Below are 18,090 nucleotides of genomic sequence, written 5' to 3' on the forward strand. Positions count from 1 at the left end.
TAGTAGTGCCCAGGGCCCCCTTTATTCCAAGGACACCTTTCAGATACTAGAGTATGGTTTGCATGCACCCGTGACAGTTGTTACTGAAAGGCTGAATGAGTAAAATGTATTTTAGCCATCCATAGTGCCTTACCTATTCTACTGTCCCTCACCCTTCTGAACTACAGGTGAGCAGGAAGGAAATAAACAGGTGTAGTAGGAGTAAACGTGTCTTTATTTGCTTATTGAAATGACATAGATGTTTCAGGATCAATAGTGCCAAAGTACAATGTTTTTGGTGCCTGACACATTTTTTAACAGAATGTGGAAATCATTTGCAATCTATTTGCAACCCTCAAGAGACCGCTCAACTGTCTATTAGAAAGTTTCTTTGCCACATTTATTAGTACAGGTATGGGAACAGTTATACGAAAACCCGTTATCCAAAAATCTCTGAATGGGCTATTTCCCATTGACTACATTTTAATTAAATTAATTCACATTTTTAAAAATGATTTAATAAAAACAGTACCGTGCACTTGATCCCAACTAAGATATAATTAAGCAGAAATGTTCTCTGCACTGCCTTTATTCACTGTGAATGCATCAAATCCTCTTCTCGGTTACCGCTATCCCAGCTTCAATCAATCAATTAATATAGTAAGAGAGAGCACTCCAAAGTAGCAAAACATTTTGATTGTGTTTATTTAAAGACTACTACACAACGACATATGTGATATAATTAATCCTTATTGAGAGCAAAACAATCCTATTGGGTTTAATTAATGTTTACATTATATTTAAGTATTATGTTTTCTGGATAACAGATCCCATAGCTGTACAGGAGTGGGATCTCTAATATTAAAAACAATTCTGAATTATGAGAAGGCTCATTAATTCGATTGTGCTATTTGTAACAAATGTTTCACAGGTCCAGCAGGTTCCAGCAAATGAGAAGGACAAGCCAAAAATCTTGGTTAGTAGCAATATTCTTTGTCAGAATACAGGGAAATTCTAAGGAAGTTTCTTGGTAAGGAAAAGGGGTGAACGTTATACGCAGAACTGAAAAGTACCATGTAATTTCTTATGCAAACAGAACAAAGAACATTTCTACAAGCCTTCCCTTTAAACTTCCCTGGGTCAAACATTTAAAAGAAATGCTAATATGGAACAAATTAATTTTAAATTGTTCAGAGTGCTATACTAAGCATTTTTGTTTCAAGGTATTAGCAGTCTGTAGCCTAATAGTGAACAGAGTAACACCACATGACTCTTGCCTGCTCACTAACATTAATTTCTAACTAGAGCAGCATGTCTAGACTTTTCTTTTCTCAGGAAATTAGTTTTAGGTCAACTGTAGCCAGCTGACTAGGTGGAATTGTTGTTTGAAATTGTTATGTTATGAACTCTGTTGTAAATACTTTCCAAGATTTCCCAGTAAGATTTGCTGTCTGTAGTGCTTCTTTCAGACTTCTGTTGAATCGCTCGATTTCTCCATTTGCTTGTGGGAAAAAACACTGAAGATTTCACATGCACAATATTCCTCTCTCTCAGAAAAGATTCAAACTCATATTAGACAAACTACGGTCCGTTGTCTGATATTAACTCCTTTGGATTACCTTCTCTGCTGAAGACTGTAGACAGAAATGTTATTACTGTAGCTGATGTTTTATGAGAAACAAATGCAATTTCAGGCCATTTACTGTAATAGTCCATCAAGGTTATAGCAAATCTACAATCCATAGAAGCATCTGTAAAAGGGCCGACAATATCAATAGCAAGTTTTTCCCATGCTGAATCAGGGAATGGTACTGGTTTTATATCTGGTCTCTTGTGTACAAGGTTCTTTGCACAGCCCAGTGAAGTGTTGCTTTGTGGTGAAATTTAAGACACTGGCTGTGTGGCAGGCACTGGTGCTGTAGTAATGAGACCATCAACTAATTGTAGGTTTAATGCAGCAAAGAGATCCCTTCCAAGTATAGCAGAACCCTTATTCACAATGTAAAAGTCACATTTTGCAGTATTTGATTCAAATTGTACAGTCACTGGAACCAACCAAGCACAGGGATTGGATCCTTTAAGTAACTGACCAGTTTGAGAGCAGGTGCAACAAGCGGGGCTTTTGTAAAATATTTCAAGAAAATATCCTTTGGTAGTATAGAAACAGCTGAGCCTGTATCAAGCATCAGGTTAATGAAGTGTCCCTTGTCAGCAGAAGCAGTACTGATACTGACAGTGCATATAAACTTGTCTGGAATAAATGTACCAGCTTTATCCACACTTAATACTGTAACATTTGTAGTAGTGACTTCATGAACATCTTTAGCAGAACTACGGCAGATCTTAGCAAAATGTCCTACTTTTGTGCATTTGCGGCATGTAACATGATTTGCACTGTGTTGTGTTGAGCCACAGCGAAAGCAGTATTTTTTATTTATATTGGTTGCACCGTTTTGCAGTGAATCCCTTTCCTTAGCACTGTATTTTGCCTGTGACTGTGCATTATTAGGCCACAGTGTTGAATTCACAATCTGTACATTCCCAGCAGTTCCCTGACTGAGAGTTTTAACCTGTGCCACTGCTGTTTCAATTTGGCAGTCTCTCTCTAATGTGAGGTGAGTTTGTTTTTTCCACTATTTGGTCTCTTAGCATTTCATCTGTTAGATTCCCAAACTCACAGGTAACAACCAGCTCTCTAAAAGCTGCTACAAATTGTTCTGTGGATTCGCCATTAAGTTGTTCACATTGACGGAATTTAGATCTTTCAGCAATCACATTTACTCTTGGCACGAAAAAGTTCTTTATAGCAGTAAGAGAAGTTTCATAAGTATCATCAGGTAATGGTAATGTATAGAATACACGCTGTCCCTCTGTTCCCAGGCAGTGAAGTAAAGCACGCTTTCTAGCAGCAGAAATCTCCCCTTGGTCAGCATCAATAATGTAATTTTCAAACATACAGATCCAAGCAGTAAAAGGTATGGTAGGCTCACCAGGGTTTGGAAGAAAAGCTGCAGGCTGCTGCAGAGGTAGAAGAGACATCTGTAGTAGAGGATGAGTAGAGTATAACAGTGCTTTATTAGCAGGCTCATGCAGCCATAACACAACAGTAACTTTCACTTTTAAGCTGTCCAGGAAGTATGTCTTGAGCACAGTGACATCTACAGGCCATTTGTATAAACACCACAGAAATTGTTGATATTAGCAGAACTAATAAATGCTAATGTCTTGTAAACTAGAAAAAAAACTAAATTGCAATGTATATACATTTTGTTTTGGGAATTACATTTCCTAAATATAGGGCATGGTTAAAAATGTGATAAATATGCTTCAATGTATGAAAGAATGGGGATTAAGTGCCAGTCCTTGTATGTGTTTTCAGTGGCGGCCTTAGAACTTTCTATTTTCTGTCCAGATTTCTCTTGTTTTTCCTAGCTCTAGCTAATATACACAACATAAAGTGGGCTATTTATTAGAGTTAGAATTTTTAAAGGGGAAAACTCGAATTTTACAAGATTTATTATACCCCAAAGCTGCTAAAAGTCAGAATCCGAAAATACTCCCATCTCAAACTTGCCACGGTCCTGTAGAAGTCAATGGCAGATGTCCCCTTTCCATTTTGATTTGAAAAAGGTTTCGTATGATAATAAAAATTCAGGGTTTTCGGACAATAACTCGGAAAAAACAATCAATTCAGGAGTCAAAATTTGAGACATATTATTATATACTAATAATAATGGTGTAAATGAACTGCTTTTTCCTGGGTCTTCAAGAGAAAAAACTTTGACTTTATATTGCTTCTAGAAAATTGTGTGCAGTTTATCTTGTTGTAAAATGAATGGAGAGATTTAAATTGATATCCTGTGTATTTTATTTGTCTGGTTAGAAATGCTAAGTGCATTTTTGCAACTGAGAGTGAAATAGAAAACAGGAACAAATAATCTATTATTTAGTTGGCTTCTTCACAGGGAAAAAGGGCTCTAATTTTCTTCTGAAATATGTGATATTTTGAAGAGGGTCTTACAGTAACTTCCCCCTCCCCAAACATGGGACTACCATGTAACATAGGTATATAACAAATAAGGTGAAATGTCATTAGGGAGCCAAATTCTTGGGATGACAAATGCATTTTATCAGGGTGCCCTCTAAGAGGTTTATCTGACAGAATCACGTCTTAAACACTCTCATTTAAATAAAACATAAATAAAGTACTTTTGCTTCTGGGGATTTGTCTACAAAATGTAAGGTTGCACTATGATTAGAGTGATGTGATAACTAAGGCAGCCACAAAGGCACAGTTGGGACCTCACTGCCCCAGTACCGGCACTAAATTCAGACACCAACCCAACTCAGGCTCTGTGCCCATTTGTAGGCCTAACTGTGTTTTGCTGCTTGTCTTGTCCTGTGTCTGAACTTTGACCAAAATTCTGTTTAATGCTCCCAATATCATGTTTTTGGACTGTTGGCATTTCTATACCTCCCAGTGCCTTTATCTTCCTAAGCCCCTACTTATTTGTCCTAATGACCTCACAACCCCAAACCACAAGGATTATGGGTCAAAAATGACACTTTTGAGGGTTATTTACTAAACTCCAAATGCAAAAAAAATGTGACTTTTCAAAAATCACAATTTTTTCTGAATTTATTAAACCCCTAAGATGGAAAAGTCGGAATCAGAAAATCCGGCATCTCAGACCTGTCGAGGTTGCATATAAGTCAAAGTCCCAATGAATTTTTTATGTGCGCTGGGTTTCGTGCAATACCCCGAAGTTGTCTGAGTTTTCGGGCAAAAATCAGAGTTTTCAGGTGAAAAACCTGAAAAAATTGTGAAAATTGTATGAAAAATCTGAAAAAAATCAAAAAATCTGAATTTTTCCCGCAAAGAAAATTTTCAGGAAAATGTAATAATAAATAAGTGCAAAAAACCTGAGTGGATTTGATCCGAGTTTGTAGCAGAAAATATTGAGATAAATTCGGACTTTGATAAATAACCCCCTTAGTAGTTTGGGTGTTTTGTCCTAAAAATGCAACATCAAAATATTAGAAGCCCATAGGGCTGAATTGAACCTTAATTTCACTATTTCATGGATAGTGCAGTTTTTCTATCCCTTACATTATCAACCATACTATTTTATATTCTGCTACATCCCAGCAACCCACCTCTTCTGTGTCATGCTTCTATAACCTCAGCTATTGCCGCTGATCCTACTTACAGCTTTGTCTAGTTAGAAAGACTTAAGGAAGATAATATTAAATCCCAGCTAATATGAATTGAATGCTTTTCATCTAATCCCTCAGACTTTATATGTGGCTTATATTACATTTTCTGACATACTTTTTAAGGACTTTTACGATTAAGTACACCAAGAATGACAATGCTAAAGGGCAGATCTAATAATAAAGATATACACTATGCACCTATATTCAGTATAAAACCAATGAACCAATGTTTCTCCCTACTATTTTAATAACACCCAAAATGTTTTAATTACCCTCTAAAATACATCATTCATTATTTCCCTGCACTCTATAAATAATGGATGCCCACGTTTTTTTCGTTATTTTTCATTTTAAGGATATACAGTACCATGCTTATTTGTGGAGGTGCATTCAGAGAAGCCTAAAATAATGACATAGTTCATATTTGCCTGAATTCACACGGTTCTTAATTGTGGTAATGTAGACAGACAAGACATTTCAATGGCAAATAATGAAGTAAATTACCCAGAGGAAAGTGTTGTATGTGATACATTTAGTTGAATAAGAAAAGATGGAAAATGTAAGATACAGAACTATATTTAGTGGAGCTTTGCAAGGAGGATCTGACAATGATATTGTAAAGAACAATTTTAAGACCCATCATTGTTTCATACAAAGCGAAAAAGAGGGATGAAATAAAATTAGAACATTAGTACTTTTCTACATTACTCACCTGTCAAATAACTCTCCTCCTGTCACCAGCTCAAGAACAAGGCTAATTTCTGTAGGGGTCTCAAATATCTCCTTTAATTTAATCTATAAAAAATCGAGGCAAAGATTGTTACTGAATCTATCAATAATATATCCAGCAAGAGTAATAGGAAATAATGTATCACTAGAGTCCCATAAATATTTATAGGAATAGTATTATATAATTCCAAACTGACAGAAGCGAAAGCAGGACACTAATTTCAAGTGTGGCACATCATCCCACATGTATTTTATTGATGGCGACCCCTTAACTAGAACTCTATTACTAAAAATTAAAGTGGAATTTCTTCCTTCCTTCCTTCCTTCCTTCCTTCCTTCCTTCCTTCCTTCCTTCCTTCCTTCCTTCCTTCCTTCCTTCTAACCGACCTTCCTTCCTTCCTTTCTTTGCTTCCCTCACAAATAGCTTGCATGCAGTGGTAATCACTCAAGAATAATCAAGCTCTGCTGGATAATCTTTGGTCAAAAACCCCAGACCAGGGCCTAACAACTTGGGCAACCCGCCCTCCCCCCGCAAAAGTCTTTGAAGGGGCCCGGCACTGACTGCAGGGAGCAGCTTCCCCGGCTCTCCCCTCCCGCCCCTAACAACTGCAGGCCGCTAACTCTCCCCGTAAAAAATCTTTGAAGGGGCCCAACGCCAAGTGCAGGGAGCAGCTTCCCAGCTCTCCCCTCCTGCCCGTTCAATTACATGCGTGCCTGCCATCACAGGTGGAAGCTGACCCCAAGATCTGGGCCCCCCTTTTACCCTTGGCCCCCCGTGACTGTGGGGTCTGCTTACTCTATAGTTACACCAGTGCTCCAAACACTCATTGCATTATAAAGCAAAAATGAAAGTGAAATTGCTTCCTTCCTACCTTCCTTCCTTCCTTCCTTCCATCCTACCTTCCTTCCTTACTTGTTTTGCTTCCCTCTCCTCCCATACAAATGGCTGTCATCCAATGGTATTAAGGAGTAATCACTCAAGAATACTCAAGCTCTGCTGGATAATCTGTTGTTAAAGGCCCGAGAAACTCATTGCATTATAAAGTATTTATACATATGCTTAACTACAGTCACTCACTGGGGTAAATTTATCAAAGAGTGAAGTTCCGCCACTAGAGTGAAATTCCACAGGTCTCCATTCATTTCTATGGGATTTTGAAAGGCGTATTTATCAATGGGTGAAAGTGAAATCTGGAAGTGGCGGAATTTCACTCTAGTGGCGGAACTTCACTATTAACTTCACTCTTTGATAAATATACCCCACTGTCCATAAATGAAAAGTACAGTTACATCTCATTGTATTACTGGTATATTTATCAACTTACTATGTTTGGGTGTGAAAGACGGAGTAGTACACCGATCTCTGTTCGGACAATTTTCTTGTCTACCTGGTAAAAAAAAACACACACAAGCAAAGCATGTTTAGTAAAAGGAGACCCTCACAAGGTTCACTAGTGCAGAGATATATAATCCATGTATTATCATAAAAGATATTGGACGCTTCAAAGAAAGCACTGTTTAATTATTGGCTAAAAAAAGGAGTCTCCTTCAATAACAGATATCTTAACCAACTTAGTTGGCTCTGAAAGTTAAATCAGAGGAAAACAGATTGAGAGAATCTTTCAAGCTTACATGGTCCCTTTATTTCAAGGTTTGTGATTCTGGAAACAGGGATCAAATATTCTTTGTATGTAGTACATATGCCAATCTGGGAATCTAATTTCTTTCCTCCAAACAATGGTTTTCTTTTTAATTTCTTTTTCCTTATCATCCACTGGATTATTTATTGTTGTATTACGTAATATTATTTTTCATATATTTGAATTGTTAATATTATGTATGATAACTGATTAGAAATATGTGGTTTATTCAAACAATTTGATATTCAAGTTCTTTTTGAACTAGCACACTCATGTGTTACTTGTTATATGATTTCGAGTCTGCAGAAAAGTAGCTGTCATGTTATCTTCTTGCTGTTTACTGTGAAACGTCCAATAAAAAATGTGAAAACATTATCATAAATACGTCACATTTTAGTGCATCTCTAATCTCTATTCTAGAATATTTATGTATGTAGTTTAACTACACTATTACAAGCATATATATATTATTTGTTTACAGCACTGTCAGTGACAGAGTGGGCCCCCTATGGCCCACCATGTATAAATGATTCATACCTCTTTATACCAACTCAAGCTTGATTTCACCTTCCCTTTCTGCACTTGTCACAAGCTTAGTTACTAAAATACCCTACTTCATTCATTAGCACACTAGTAATTTTAGCCAGACATTATAGTTTCCAGCAGAGCAATCATTATGCGCTACACCCACAATCCACAGAATATGTTTTTGGCCAGTTCTGTATTGCAGCTACCAATCTCCAACTGTGAGTCCAGACTTGTCATGCATATTCTAATTATTCTGAAGGCCCTGATTAGAGGATAGATTCACCCAATCTCAGAATCTAGAATTGTGGTAACGAAGGCTCAAAGCAGATGCTGTTGGGTCAACCTGAAGGTAAGTTAGTGGCAGAATTGGGAAATGTTAAAAATAAACGTGTTAAAGGTGGCCTGCATGTAAAAAATAAAGATACTAAACTGGAAACTGAATTCACTGATCCAAGGGGAATGATTAAAAGAATGACAGAAAGCAGGATACTTACAGACTGTCAATTTACTGTTGAATCCTCTCAGAGATGAGCATGACAGAGTGCAGAACCAGGTACTTTGCATCCCTCAAGCACTATCGATCTACAACTTAGATTCTATTCAGCCAGCTGCCTCTTGTTATATGGTGTATGGAAGCTGTTGTACTTGTATTATTATGGTCTCCCACACTCTGATACTGCTTTTCTTTTATCCTCAGGGTGATGGCAGCAATATTGGACAGTAAGGGGCCGATTCATGAAGCTCGAGTGAAGGATTCGAATTAAAAAAACTTCGAATTTCGAAGTGTTTTTTGGGCTACTTCGACCATCGAATGGGCTACTTCGACCTTCGACTACGAATCGAACGATTCGAAGTAAAAATCGTTCGACCATTCGACCATTCGATAGTCGAAGTACTGCCTCTTTAAAAAAAACTTCTACCCCCTACTTCGGCAGCTAAAAGCTACCGAAGTCAATGTTAGCCTATGGGGAAGGTCCCCATAGGCTTGCCTAAGTTTTTTTGATCGAAGGATATTCCTTCGATCGTTGGATTAAAATCCTTCGAATCGTTCCATTCGAAGGATTTAATCGTTCGATCGAAGGAATAATCCTTCGATCGTTCGATCGTAGGATTTGCGCTAAATCCTTCGACTTCGATATTCGAAGTCGAAAGATTTTAGTTCGTAGTCGAATATCGAGGGTTAATTAACCCTCGATATTCGACCCTTCATACATCTGCCCCTAAGAGTACAGCAGAGCAGAGTACAAGGATAGATATGTCCTGCAAAGGTTTTCTTTTGTTTTTCATGCAGTTTTGGAGGAGGGTGGGGGATTTTGGATATTGTTTTTGGGTTGGGTGGTTTAAAGGCCATATGGACAAAAACAAGACTTTGCTTGTGACTGTTTAATATGCTGATATTATGTTCTGTTTGATTAATTAATGTAACTGTATTTATATAATACAAATTCCTATTCAGCCAGCTACGGTATAGCTCCTGGTAGTGAGAATCTGCACTTCAGTACTACTATAAATACGGAATTTGTGTTAATGGGAAATGTAGTATCGCTAGCAATGTCTGCCCTGCTACAGCAATATAAAGCAACCAATTAGGTATCTACTTTACATAATCTAATTGTAGAGGGACAATTTATCAAGCAGTGGCTTTTTGAATGATCCAATATATCTTATAGGGGGGTTCTTTTGCCTAGAAGATGTATTGGAGCTCACTCTATTAAACTCACCAGAACCTAACTGCTGCATGAAGACAGAATTAAAAGAAATAGATGCTGAGAGAGGAATAGTGAAGATAAACTTGATAATTTCAGAAACAATGCAGAATTTTTAATTGATTGTATTTAGAAAGTTATTTCAGTATGATGAAGCTTATATTAAATTTTCATTTTTGCTATAGTTCCCCTTTAAAAAAAAGGCTAAATTAAGAAGCCTAGTCCTATTGTTATAATAATTTGTTCATTTTTCCTGGTCTTATATGCATAGCATGTACTGGAGGCTGGTGAAGTATTTGGGAAAACCATCTAGTCAAGGGTTTATACTCCTTTAGATTGCTCTTGTAGGAAGGAATTTTAAGAGGTAAAGCTTGCATAGACTGAGACTGAGGTACAACAGTTCTTGCGTTAATACATACTCCTCTATACTTTCACCTTGTGTCAATAAACGGGTTATTCACATTTTGCTAAATAAAATACAAGGCACAGAGTACAAAGCAAATAGATAAAAGGGAGTTAACACCTGCTGCAAATAGATCTCGCTTCCAGGCCACCATTTGAGTTTTGTAGTTACACAGTAGTATGACTTGCTAGTATGAGTATGAGTAAGATACAGCGCACAATACTTACTAGCAACCAGCAATTAAACATGACATTCTAGGGAAAATGCTGCATTGTTGGGAAAAATAAATGCTTCTAACGCACTGTGTGCGCATCCATTCCGTGCACATTAATACAGCAATATATTCCTGTAAAACTTTTTCAACAGAATCCTGTTATTATGAAATCCTTAGGGGATTCATTATAACATACATAATTAACATGTTTAGTAAGATAATAAGTTGCTTCTTTTACAAACTCTGATACACAATCTTGTACATCCCAGAGCGTATATTTATTCAGTGTTGGAAAGCCACACATTGTGCTTTATTATTGCTTGATCAGTTTGCATTCAGATTCAGTCTGCCCACAGAGAACTTTGCAGTACAACATGTTTTAAAAAGTCATTCAGCTGGCAGAACTCTTGCAGCCCACGTGTAAAATGACAAAAGACTGCTTGATGCAAGGCAAGACTTAGGGAAGGAAAATACATCAGCCCACCACTAAACTATCAACTGGAGAGTCTGAAAAGTGAATAGGAACTAGAAAAACTTATCCCTAGCAAATGTCAACATATTCTTTATAATCATAGTTTTTCATTTCCATAACGATGGAGAATTGGAAACATAATGAACTTGTGCTTAACCTCATATAAGTCTAGCTTCTGCTATAAGGTCTATCCCAATTACATGTCCGCTCCTTTACTGAAGTCTAAAAGTACCTCGAGTTCTTTGTGCTTCATTATCTTACATCAGAGTCATGGAATACAACATAAAATGTTACATTTAAATCATTTCAACTTACAGTTTTCTTCAACATTTTGACAGCATAAGGTCTCTGGGTTCCTTTCTGTCTGCATCTGTACACAACCGATGTAGCACCCCTATAGGCAGGAGAGAATAAATTGCAATTGAAACAGAATACAATTGAAAGTAATTACAGTGACGACATACAGTATAATTAAACACTGCTGCTCTTATATTTTCAAGTTCATCATGTACAGGTATGGGATCCGTTATCCGTAAACCTGTTATCCAGGAAGCTGGGTTCAATGCTGTTGCCAAAACTAGACATTTTCCTATACTTCAGTATTTTCCTTCTCTGATCTTGAGAACCTGTACTCTTTATTGACATGGGAAGGAACATTTGATTCCTCTGTGGAAAGCCCTTGGGACAACCTCAAACTGCCTAAACAAAATAAGAATATTTGCGGTAAATGGATACTCACCCCAAAGAAACCCCTAGTTTTCTGTGATTTCCTCTAGATCAGTTACAAACCAAAAGGGAAAACTATGCGTAAGTGGTTGAACATAATAGCTGAGGATCTTATTGTCCTTTATTAATATCAATATAGAATTAAAATGAATTTATGAAGATCATACACCACCATATAGTGAAATAAGGCTTCTTCTTAAATGAGTTAAACAAGAAGGAAAGGGAAACACATGATACATATGTAAAGTCTACACCAGTCCTAATTACTTATAGCAACCAATGAGTTTTCACTTACTGGTCACACGATTAAAAACAAATACCCGATTGGTTGCTATGAGTTAATAGACCAGGTTGACACTGTTATTACATTACTCCTATAAAGTATTATTGAAAAGTATTGAGCACAGGGCCAGGTCAGGCGCCCTAGGCAAGCCCTGCCCCCGGCCAGCAAGCCCCGCCCTGGCTGGCAAGCACCGCCCCTGGTGCATGTGTAAGTGGTGGAGAGTGAAGAGATGGATGGGGAGGGAGGGGTGAGTGACGGAGTGAGGGGACAGCAACGGAGGGGAGGGAGAGCGACAAGAGAGGGGAGAGTGCGAAGAGGGAAAAAAGTAACTGAGAGGCTGAGAGGTGCAGACTAGGGGTAGGCAGAAGACAATTTTAGAGGTAGCTGCCCAGCTCTTCCCTATTATTGTGCCATAGGCAGCTGCCTGTTCTGCTTTCCCTAGTTCCAGCCCTGATTGAGTAATGTTTATATTAGTCACTGTTACTCATAGGCCTGCATTTTCTCTTGCCCTCTATCACCTCAATATTCCCTATCATGCCTCAAAACTCTCTTCCCAACCGCCCCCACGCTCAGTAAGTCTCACCCTGACTATACCTTAAAGCTAGGCTTTATCGTGTATCTAGGAAAGTTATGGTCATCCTCCTCACTTTCCATTCACTGTTTGCAGGACCAGTTTTATTTACATTAAAACAGCAAACTTTGTCATGTATAAAAACTTTTTTCTTCTGATTATTATAGCTAACGGCAGTCAGAAAAGGTGCTTTCAGAACACACAACTCGAATGACACTCCAGGCAACCAAATGCCTTGTAAAACATGTCAAGACAAATGGGAACAGTGCCTAATGTTAGACTTTCTAGACTGCTGACACATTGTTTTGTATTAATGGTAAAGGCCCAGGAGCAAGCAGTTCATTTTAACACTGACAAGGCAGCACTTGCAATGCTGAATCAAGTTCATTCTAAAGGCACAGTACAGATCTTATTGGATTTTTCCACCCACACTGACTTTATATTGCTGCTTTTCTTCTTCTATCTGGCCAACCTGCCGGAAATGGAATAAGATCTCACACAATAAGATAAGAACAATATTTCAGCAGAAAGAAGTGCAAAGGTTTCTCTTTAACAAAAAAGTCACTCCAGTTAGTACATTTCCACTATTCTAAAACTGGCACACATTCATTGCGAAACCGTTGTTACAGCAGTCAACCCGGAGCTCATACTGGATAAGTGCCATAAATCCTTCTCATTGTTACAATTGCATTCTCTTGACAGATTTTCCCTGCACAGTTATAAGAGCTGAGTTGGGGAAAAATATCATTGTAACAAATCTTTCTTAGCAAAAAGAGAAACGATTTATATAATTGCCATTATTCAAATATATAATCTGAATGCAAAGGAGAAAATAAATAAAGGGCATAGATAACTGTGATTTATACAAGAAATTCCATTGAGATAAAAATCTGCATGGACAAAATAGACTGGAATAGAACTAAAAGAGGAATTCTTAATACTTGATTCCCTTAAATGCACAAAAAATTTTCCTGCCATTTGTGGTGTGCGCCCTTAGAGGAAGCAGACCACGGGGTCCACAAGGAGGGGGGTCAGGGTACCTGAGATTTTGCACTTGACCCGTGATGCATGTGATTATATTTTCAAAGATGAACACCCCACCTACCGTATATACTCGAGTATAAGCCGTCCCGAGTATAAGCCGAGGTACCTAATTTTATCTCCAAAAACTGGGAAAGCTTATTGACTCGAGTATAAGCCGAGGATGAGAAATGCAGCAGCTTCTGGTAAGTTTCAATCAAAAAATTTAGGGTTTCTGCTCCCATTTGAGGTGCCGGCGTCTCGTTTTTGGATGCCGGCGACCATTCTTGGATGCCGGCGAATATTCTTGGAGAATATTCTTGGACGCCGGCGACTATTCTTGGACGCCGGCGACTATTCTTAGACACCGGCGATTATTCTTAGACGCCGGCGACCGTTTTTACGCTTGACCCGAGTATAAGCCAAGGTAGCGTTTTTCAGCATATTTTGGGGGCTGAAAAACTCGGCTTATACTCGAGTATATACGGTATATAGTAATAACCAGAGTACAGGTCTCGATAAAGGCAAAATAAAGGCAAAAAATAAAATAAATGTCCTATTCTTAATAACTTGCCAACTGGTCTTTATTTTTTTATTTGATATATTTTTTTCATTATTTTCTTTCTTCTTCTGCCTCTTTCCACCTTCAAAACGGGGGTCACTGACCCCAGCACACAAATCTCAACAGACAGATTTTTGCGCAAATAGGTTTCTTATTGACATTTGCCAATTAAATTATGGGTTATGGTACTGGGGCTATTTTTATCTCTACTCTAAAGAGTACAAGAGCGAGAGGTGATTCGAACAGAGCATTTTATCACTATATTTTGAAAAGAGTTGACTGTAAATATGATATAAAACAAAGAATGCAAACAGAAGAAGAAAAGCAGAAAAATTAAAAAATGTATGAAGATTTGTAGAGAAAACAGAAAATAATTATCAACCCTTGGGTTGCTATATGTGATAATTCCTTTACCAGCTCTACACAATTACACCTTTTATTAAACTCAAAGTGCAATCTGTCACATTTTATATTTAGCCTTTTTTGTGTTAGAAAACCTCACTTACCAAGCTGAACTGTCATGTGGGGAATAATGATCCAGCTGTTTCCTTATGAATTTGCATATCTGTGAATTGATACATTTACTAGCTCCAAACTATTTGTATTTACATGAAGTTTAGTAGTGAGGCAACTTCAGGGGACTTCGGAAAACAAAGTGCTCCGAGTGCCATCCCGCCTGCAATTTATTTTTTCTAGCTGGCGGGAAGGCAGTTCCGGGAGATTAGCCGCCCTGAAGAAGAGGAGATTTGTCGCCGGGCGACTAATCTCCCCAAATTTGAGCATGTGTCTCTGCCCTTAGACATATAGTGAGCTTAGCTATATCTGGCAGATGCATACGGAGCCAGCTTTGGTATTGTTACCTCTGTGATCTGGCACTTATTATTCAATGAAAGTTATATTCCTAAAGAGTAAGAACCAAAGATAGGGATAAAGATAAACAGTAAAATTAACAAGATGGCTGCTGTGATAACAACCTATTTTCTCTTTCCTTGTCTACTAAGAATAAGTTGGGGAGGGTGGAATATTGAATTCATGGATTTGGATTGCAAGTAACTGTTTGCTATATTGGGTTACATTTTTTAAATTTCTTTCACTCCTCGTAACTGCTAGGATAGTTTGGTTAGGCTATAGATAATTATGTTGTATTTTATTTAATTAGGATTCGGATTTGGCAGAATCCTTCGGTCCGGCCCATCCGATTCCTAATTTGCATATGCAAATTATGGGCAGAGAGGGAAATCGTGTGACTTTTTGTCACAAAACAAGGAAGTAAAAATATTTTCCCCTTCCCTCCCCTAATTTGCATATTCAAATTAGAAATCGGTTCGGTATTCGGCCGAATCTTTCGCAAAGGATTCAGGGGTTCAGCTGAATCCAAAATAGTGGATTCGGTACATTTAATCCGATGTAAGTGAACAGGGTCGCCAAGCATTAAGCAGCAACCTATGTGTAGTAATGCAGATAACAAACTTAATGAAGGAATAAAGAAAATTTTTAGGGGTATTTACTAAAACTTATCTAATTTTTTATTAAAACAAAGTTGAACTACACAAATTTAACGCATTTATCAAAAATATCTGCTTGAAAAAGTCGAGCGTCAATTCAAATCGTGCAACTTTTTTTTGGAATTGATGCTCCAAAAACTCGAATTCCAACACGGATCATAATGTCAATAAACATCTTCAGGGAAATCTGCCATTGACTTCTACATGACCTCGACAGGTTTTAGATGGAGTATTTTCGGATTCAGATTTTTATCAGCTTTGGGGTATAATAAATCTCTAAAAATTCAAGGTTTTTTTCCCCTCTAAAAATGGTAGTTTTCCCCTTTAAAAAGTCGACCAGAAAAATTTGAGCTTTAGGGCTGAACTCCACGGCACGATCCGGTGTGATCCCATAGAAACATCGCAGGTACAATCTAATGACTTTCGGATGAAGATGCAGCGTGCGGCGGTCAAATTCGCGTTGTGCCGGATACATGTAGTTTGTACCTGCAATGTTTGTATCTTTCCCATTATAGCCTTTGTATGTAGAACAGCACCAGACTGTGAAACTTTAGTGTTTAAAAAGCCTTTATTTCAGCTTTGGGCATCACCGCAACGTTTCAGGCCATGCGGCCTTTTGTCAAGCTGGCCTGAAACGTTGCGGTGATGCCCAAAGCTGAAATAAAGGCTTTTTAAACACTAAAGTTTCACAGTCTGGTGCTGTTCTACATACAAAGGCTGTCATGATATCAGTGGAAAGTGGCCACTGAGGAACGTGCACTAAGTCTTTACAGGAAAGATAATCGTTGTGCTGACTACTTTTCCAAGATTCTTTCCCATTATATCCCGTGCCTACGACTAGGGATGGGCGAATTTGACCCGTTTCGTGTCGACAAAAATTCGCCACCGGCAAAATCACGTAGACGCCCATTACAGTCTATGGGCGTCAAAAAAATTTTGTCTCGCGGCGAAATTTTTTTGATGCACATGTTTTTATTTTGACACACAACGCCATACAAGTCTATGGGCGTCATTTTTTAGGTGAAACAAGGCGAAAAAATTCGCCCATCCCTACCTACTTTCGTACTCACGCAACGCACCAGATCATCCCGTGGAAGTCCACACCTTAAAGGAATTGTTCAGTATAAAAATAAAAACTGCTGGAGTGACTTGATGTGTAACATAATAGCCAGAACACTACTTCCTGCTTTACTTATAGATTACATTTTTGCCTAACTAACTATAGTGGAAACATTTTTTAATTTGCACAGCCTATCAATTTACCCAGAATTATTTTTATACTGAACTGATCCTTTAATAAATAGGCCCTTAAGGAGCCGATTCACTAACTTCGAGTGAAGGATTCGAAGTAAAAAAACGTCAAATTTCGAAGTGTTTTTTGGGTTACTTCGACCATCGAATGGGCTACTACGACCTTCGACTACGACTATGACTTCGAATCGAATGATTCGAACTAAAAATCGTTCGACTATTCGATAGTCGAAGTACTGTCTCTTTAATATAAAACTTCGACCCCCTAGTTCGCCATCTAAAAGCTACTGAACTCAATGTTAGCCTATGGGGAAGGTCCCCATAGGCTTTCCTAAGTTTTTTTGATCGAAGGATATTCCTTCGATCGTTGGATTTAAATCCTTCGTATCATTCGATTCGAAGGATTTTATCTTTTGATCTAATGAATAATCCTTCGATCGCACTATTTACGCTAAAATCCTTCGACTTCGATATTCGAAGTCGAAGGATTTTAATTCCCAGTCGAATATCGAGGGTTAATTAACCCTCGATATTCGACCCTTTGTGAATCGGCCCCCAAATGTCTAAAAGTTAAAGGGAACTAACACGTAAAGTAGGGCCAGTAGATATTATATGAAGCATTATCAAGCAGCAATCAGTAAAGCAAACAATTAAAAAGGGGAAATGATTGGCATACTGGCAAAAACAATTCCCCAAAAATGTCTTAATTGATGCAGTTCCAGATTGTGGATCCACTAAAACATGTAGATATTTTGTTTACTGAAGATTCTGAAAAAGCAAAAAGGTTTAATGAGTTTATTTGCCCTCAATGCATATTCATTTGAAGAGCTAGTGTTGCAGGGCTCATACTGTAGTACAAAAGGCTTAGCACAAACATACTCTCAGTGGCTAGAAATGGCTTTCAAATAGTTAAGCAAGTTAATATGAGCAAAGCTCCAGAGCCAGATGGAATAAACCCTCAAGCACTTAGATTGCTTAGCTCAGTTTTAGCCAGGCTATTATTTCTGATCTTGTGAAACAACACCAGAGAATATTCTGGTGGGTGGGGTGTGATGTTAGTTTTTAACATGAACAATGTCCATTAGTGACTTTAATAGGAAAGGGATTATAAATAGATATATAGATAGATAACTCTTATTATTATTATTATTAAGTAATTAATTCATAATTATTAAGTAATTAATTCATAATGATGTTAGGGATGCACCGAATCCACTATTTTGGATTTGGCCGAACCCCCGAATCCTTCGCAAATGATTCGGCGGAATACTGAACCATATCCGA

The 18,090-nt window shown here is 37.9% G+C and overlaps 1 protein-coding gene across 2 annotated transcripts in view; it reads right to left on the minus strand.

Moving 5' to 3' along the window:
- Nucleotides 1–18,090, minus strand: part of camk4.L (calcium/calmodulin-dependent protein kinase IV L homeolog) — an 87,792-nt gene that overhangs the window by 32,013 nt on the left and 37,689 nt on the right. For both annotated transcript variants that reach the window (XM_018255836.2, NM_001085751.1), the window contains 3 exon segments: nt 11,204–11,282; nt 7,251–7,313; nt 5,909–5,991 (listed from right to left, as the gene is read on the minus strand). In XM_018255836.2, coding sequence (XP_018111325.1) covers nt 5,909–5,991; nt 7,251–7,313; nt 11,204–11,282 — 225 coding nt within the window.

The sequence above is a fragment of the Xenopus laevis genome, chromosome 1L, assembly GCF_017654675.1.
Source record: "Xenopus laevis strain J_2021 chromosome 1L, Xenopus_laevis_v10.1, whole genome shotgun sequence".
NCBI lineage: Eukaryota > Metazoa > Chordata > Amphibia > Anura > Pipidae > Xenopus > Xenopus laevis.